This window comes from Ochlerotatus camptorhynchus, unplaced genomic scaffold (genome assembly GCF_037179485.1).
Source record: "Ochlerotatus camptorhynchus isolate MF236.1 unplaced genomic scaffold, CSIRO-AGI_Acam_v1.1 ptg000138l, whole genome shotgun sequence".
NCBI lineage: Eukaryota > Metazoa > Arthropoda > Insecta > Diptera > Culicidae > Ochlerotatus > Ochlerotatus camptorhynchus.
Genome location: NW_027040628.1, coordinates 289,903 through 296,447, shown reverse-complemented (window position 1 = coordinate 296,447; position 6,545 = coordinate 289,903). Strand labels below are relative to the sequence as shown.

General features: G+C 43.6%; 1 protein-coding gene across 1 annotated transcript in view; it reads right to left on the bottom strand.

Moving 5' to 3' along the window:
- Positions 1 to 3,791: 3,791 nt before the first annotated feature.
- Positions 3,792 to 6,545, bottom strand: part of hyd (E3 ubiquitin-protein ligase hyd) — a 61,114-nt gene continuing 58,360 nt past the window's right edge. Inside the window, exon 17 of the mRNA XM_065221070.1 lies at positions 3,792 to 3,867. Coding sequence (XP_065077142.1) covers positions 3,808 to 3,867 — 60 coding nt within the window. The 3' untranslated portion in view covers positions 3,792 to 3,807. The remainder of the gene's footprint in view (positions 3,868 to 6,545) is intronic.

Genomic DNA, 6,545 nt, shown 5'->3' with positions numbered 1-6,545 from the left:
GTTGGGTCGATAACCTTGCAGCTGGTATGCCTCGGTCGCCTCGGTAGGCAATTTAACGTGCTTTCGTTGTTGCTATCAATGGGCCAAAAGTGGTGATGATTTTACAGATGTTGATGTTAAAGCTGGACCGTAATCAAAGCGCTCGGCGTATGATTAACGGCTTCCTCACTCGCGCACTAGTTGTCTTAACACTATGTCAACTAACTTTGGCGAGAAAAAACCCTCGCGTGGGGAAAAACTCAAAAACTCAAATACTAGTGTCGTACAACGAGACCGATGCGACTTGACCGGCTCAGCGTGCGAGACGGAATGACTTTGGTGTAATTATCGAAGCTAAAAATTTGGAACATTTGAATCACAAAGCACAGTCATTTATGAATAATTTGAGTATAGAAATGGGAAAGTTAAAATTTACAATAAATCATGAGAAAACAAAAGCAATCATTTTCCAAAATAGCAACAATATTCTTAACGTTAAACTTTTAACAACCAATTAATAGAAACAGTTAATCATCATATGTATTTAGGAATAACTTAAGGTAAATTTCTTAGTTTTGGAGCTCATATAAAAAAAAAAAAGTAAAATTTCTGATAGATTGAATATGATTAAGGTAATTAGTGGTATAAAAACTGGTAGTCATCCTCAAACTTTAATAAATGTTTATCAAATCTCTTATCAGAAGTGCAGTTGAGTATGGTTCTTCAATTTATAATAATTCTAAAAAAACGAACAAACAAATTTTACAAACAGTTAATAATATTGCGTTGAGGAAAGTTACAGGCTGCACACGTTCAACTCCTTTAAATACACTTATTGCAATAGCGGGACAAGAACCAGTTGAATTAAGACATCAGTAGTACAGCAAAAGAAATTGGTCGTTACTTTTTCACAAATTATATTGTTTCTGAACAACTTAAATCTACAGACTTGAATACAATTTCTCAGGACAAGTGGTCATACTTAGAAAGTGTATATTTTAAATATAAGCTTGTAATAGAAAAGTTGCTTGAGAAACCAATAAATTTAAAAATTGAAAGCTATATAAAATGTTTAGTAAGCAAAAAATGTAATACTAATCCAATTCAGCTAAAACAAGCAGTATTGTGTCTAATGAATGGTAAATATAAATATAGACCTCGAATTTTTACGGAGACATCAAAATGTGGTAATGTATGTGGAATAGGTATTTTTAACAATTATCTCAGATCAAGACAATCAATTCGTTTAGAAAATGAAACGTGCATAACGACAGCGGAAGTCATTGCAATTGATATAGCCTTAAATAATATTTGTGACAATCAAATAGAAAATGCAGTTATTTACACTGACTCTAGATCATCATGCCAAATTTTAAATGCGGCATCTAATAGTTCTCAAAACAATAAATTTTTAAATGAGATGATCCGTAAGGCTTCACTTTGGTCGGTTACCATTCAGTGGATTCCTAGCCATGTAAATATTAATGGCAATGAAATTGCAGATGCACTCGCTAAACACGCTATTAACGGACCGGTGGTCATGTCCAACGTACTATTTATCAAAGATGCTTTTCTGATTTTAAAGAACAAACTATTAGAAAATGTAAACCTGTGCTATGCAGAAATTCAAGGCAAATTTTTCGGATTTCAGAATCAATTTGAGAAAATTCCTTGGTTTTATGATAGAAGTTTGAGTAATACTGAAGTGAGACTGTTGAATAGGTTGCTGTCAGGCCATGACTATTCAAAGTATTGGCTCGCCAAAATAAAACTCGTTGATGACCCGGATTGCGAAATTTGCTAAGAACCCGAAACGGCAGAGCATGTTATATTGTTATGTTGTAGATTTGGACACATCAGATCAAAATATCCATTCGAGTGTAAATTTAAAACTTTGCTTGAACTGTTCCAATCAAAGGACATTGATACATTCGAAGAGGTAGTGAAGTTCTTAAAAGCATGTAAATTAGATTTATAAATTTGATATTCATAAATGTGAAATGCACAAAACGTAAAGCAGTCGACTGCCCAAAAGCTGTCCATGCGACATAAAAAGATGCATATAGGGTAATATAGTCTTCGTCACTCAGCCCTCCCTTTTGAGCTGTCAAACTCACACAGCTCACAGAAGATGAAGAAGAAGAAGATGAAGAAGAAGATGATGATGATGATGATGAAGAAGAAGAAGAAGAAGAAGAAGAATTGCTCAGTCTGCATGAAGCAGCCGATTTCATCATGGAAGTTCTATTAACAACCAAAAATTAATCGTTTGAAGCATACTTAAGCATTATGAAGGTGATATGTTTTACTATGGGAAATTATCATAGTTGCAAATATAAAGAGACTAAACATAACCCTTTGCTTCAGTACCGTCATCCTCCATGTCCATGGGGATGGGAATTGGGAAGCGATCGAAACATATCGATACTAAACACGCATTCGCTAAGGATCTGCAGCAACGTGAAGTCATCGTGAAGTACATTCCAACATCCGGGGGCTTATTACGGATGTCACTTCACGGTGAAAACTTGTCACTTGTCGTCACGGTGAAGTGATTCCCATTTGATTTGTACGGCTCTTATTATGAGTATCACTTCCTTATCACCGTATAGTGGTACCCGTAATAAGGCCCCCGAAATGGAAGCGGACATGATGACCAAGCCCTTGGAGCGGATCAAGTTAGAGAGACACAGGAACGCGATCGGCATCAGGTCCATTACCGATACCGTCTTCGTTGAGGAGGAGTGTTAGACCATAGAGGTAACTCTAAGACTAGTAGGTCCCGAAAAAACCTGGGGGGGGGACGTGCTGTCAAATCAGCCTACTGATCATTCTTGTAGGAAACTGGTTCCAAACGTAAACAAACCCTGTATGTTTCTTATGGGTTGTTTACGTTTGGCACCAGTTATGCGAGGTAGGCGACGATTGTTCGTAATTGACAGCCACCTCCCCTCCCTTGGAAAAAACGTGCTCACCTTTTTAGCTCAGCTCTGGTACTATCTTCGGTCCCAAGCTAATCGATTCACCCCACGAAACATAGGAAAATCCACTAACCCCTCATTTTACCTGTCAAACTTTCATAGCGAATCAAAACAAACATTGTGTAGTACACGAATTTTGACTAGAATGGGGTACGTAATCGATTTGCTTGGGACCAATAGGCTAGTCAAGTAGCGAGCCAATTTAAAATCGTTAGTTTCGTATTGATTGTTGGTTAGACCCTTGTCATTTCAATCACAACAAAGACAGGATCGTTTTTATATCAGTGCAATATATATTCTCTTCACACTCTTCCTTTCACATACACACACATATACACTGATTGCTGTATACCACCACACCAAGCAGAAATAAAGTTTCATTCCGAGTTAGTCTATCGACGAATAAACCACCTTTGTCCGAGGTATACGATGAGGCCATTATGGATCCGGGTGAGGATGTCTTCGAAGATGCGTTACGAAGGGTCAGCTGCCTACTCAAGTATATCGAGTGGAAATTGGGATTCAGGGGGAGCCTAAAACTCTGAAGGAAGCGCTTTCTGGCCCTGATGGCGACAAGAAGGCTATGCTGGAAGAACTTCTGACGCGTGTCTGAACGGTGATCTTGAGGAGGAACTGTTTATGCGCCTGCCTCCGGGGTTTGTCGTCAAAGGTGCTGAAGCACAAGTAGAATCTACCTTTTTTTTAAATAACTTCTTTATCCCTCGATTGATTTCCTGTAACATAAAAACGTGCGTTAGAATAAAACGAATAAATAAATAAAGCGTGAAATTGTACCTTGTAATGTGACTTTCTCTTGTGTAGATGTGTATAGGGTGATCATCATAATCTAAACGAATCCAAAGTTATTTGTTTTAATCGCCAATAGCAGCTTGTGTCGGAGAACGGCCTTGCTCGAGTAGAGAGGGGTTTACAACCGGGAGATAGGCATCGTACGCTGGTCGTATTGTAACCGATGGCATCGGTTGGAAACCTTCCTCGGAGGCTGGCAGGGCTGGCGATCCTGTCCAGAAGAAGACCTGTAATGAACGATTTTTGATTAGAACTAGAGATTTTGCAAGCCGGAAATCTCTGCAGTAGATGTCTCGAATCAAACAAATTGAAACCTACCAAATTCTGTCGCTAATTTTTTCCACCACACTCCAGAACCATCGTTTAAATTTCAGCAACTTGTCGCTGCTTTCGTTCCATTCGCTATTGAGATCAGTGTACCAACGTGGATGTCTCCGACGCCATTCAACAGCAGTCTCATGTCTTGCGCCGTCTGTTGATCTAGTGCTGTGCCCGGTAAATCGGTACTTACATCCAAAGCTTACATCCAGCGTCTTGATCATACGATACTCGGCATATTTCCGCACGTAATCGAACACGTTGGCTTCGTTCACCTGGATGTCAGGACCACCGGGCACAATCTCGACCGAGTCCGAATCTTCCTCGGGGATAAGATCAAAACTATTGAACAGAAAACATAAAACATAAAACGCGAAATTGATAAGTAGCCACCAAATTCGATGATTGTTTTCCTCCAAATACTCACCCAAAGTTCAGCTCCAGACACTCTTGGTGTGCGAATCCTTGACCAGCTGTCACAGCGAATCGTACACGACCGGATCGGAAAAGACCAAACCGTGGAAGCGAATCTGCCGGCCGAGGATGTACTTGAGCTCGTGCCGTTGCAGGAACAACGGGAACCGTTCATTTTGCAGCAAGCACAGCCCGATTAACCTGTGAACACGATAGTTTCCAAAGCAAATCAATGACCCTCTCAATACCGCAATCTACAACAGAGCTACCATACCTGCCGACATTCCTAAATGCATTCAGTGGCTCGCTCGAGGGGTAACCTTGCCGAGGACTGCTGAAGCCACGCTTTCCGGAAGAGTAAAACAGTGGAGCATCCAGTTGGCAGTCTTCAAGGATCAGCACCGGGCCGCTCGTTTTCGAAGTCTGTCTCTGCGAGTTGCCAGATTTGCTACCGGCTTGCTGATCCACCGCACTGCTGCAAGTTGACACCGAAGAGGACGATCCGCCGGGACCTCCCACGCTTAGATTATCGATTTCCAGCCGCTGAGGATGATCTCCAGCGCTTCGTTGGCTTTCTGGCGAAGTTATCTCTTGTCTTAAACTCGGACGTTGTTTTTCAGCTGAATTCCTGTTGATGTTGTCTATTGAGAAAAAAAAAAAAAAAATGACGTTTCAGTGAAGAAAAATCATGCATGCCTACTTTGATCAAAACAACCGATTTTCACGATTTGCCCCCCCACGCGCATCGACATCCAGTCGCTACCATAGCAACACCATGTTAACATAATTTTCACCCTCCAAAAGCCTATATAAGTAACGCTGCTCCTAACAACCGTTAACAATCATCATCATCATCATTCGCTGCCAGACTGTTGAGCAGTTCAGTCGATTTGAATTCTCTCTAGTTTCGTTCGTTCGTTCGCAAGTCGAATTAGCTCCGCGTTGTATAGTGACGCTCTCGCTGACCCAGCCATGGGTAAGAAATCGCGCGGTAACGCGAGTGCCGGCTTACCGGGAAAACAGACCCTCCCAGGAGACGGCGCGACCACCGAGCCAGCTCAGAAGAAGCAGAAGAAAACCCCATTGCCCGTCCCGACAGGCGTTGCGGACCCGCAGCCGGGGCCTCCCGGAACTAAACGACCCAGACCTGAAGACATCAGCGCCACCGCATCGGCAGCAAAAAAGCTGCTGAGCAACAATCCGTTCTCCGCCCTGCAGAACGGAGCCCAGCCGCAGTCGGACCCTGAGACGGTGCCTAAAAAAGTTAAGTTGCCACCCTTCTATGTGAAGGGCTTCCCTCCCGGGCTATGGGAGCAGCTGGATTTCTACATTAAGCAGGGCCTTCGCTGCACCATTCAACGGTGCACGGAAGGCTACAAACTGATGGTCTCGGCCGAAAATCACTACAACGCAGTCCAGGCCCTCTTGGACAGGATGAAGCTGGAGTACTTCTCCCACGACGTCGAGGCCACCAAGCCGCTGAAAGTGGTGCTGCGCGGGCTCCACGACATGGACACCACCACCTTAATGGACGAGATTAAGGCGAACGGCCTCAAGCCGGTCGAAATCCACAAGATGACCCGCAGCAAGCCCATCAAGTATCGTGACCAGCTCTACTTGGTCCATCTGCAGAAGAACTCCACAACCGTGAAGGATCTCCATACGACACGCACACTGTTCCACATCGTAGTGAAGTGGGAGCGGTATAAGCCAACCCACCGTGGCGTCACTCAGTGCTCGAACTGCCTATTGTTCGGGCACGGCACCAGGAACTGCCGCATGGCCAGCCGCTGCATCAAATGCGGCAAAAACCACAAGATCGACGACTGCGACAGCATCGAGGAAGCCGCTCCCACATGCGCCAACTGCGGTGCTGCCCACAAGGCCACGAGTAAGGCCTGTCCGAAGCGGGCCGAATACGCCGAGATCCGGAAGAAGGCCTCGTCCAACAACCAGCCCGGTCGCAAGAAGGTCCCGGAAAACAACGCGCAGAACTTTCCTCCGTTATCACCGGTCCAACCACGGCCAATTCCAGTGTTGGCG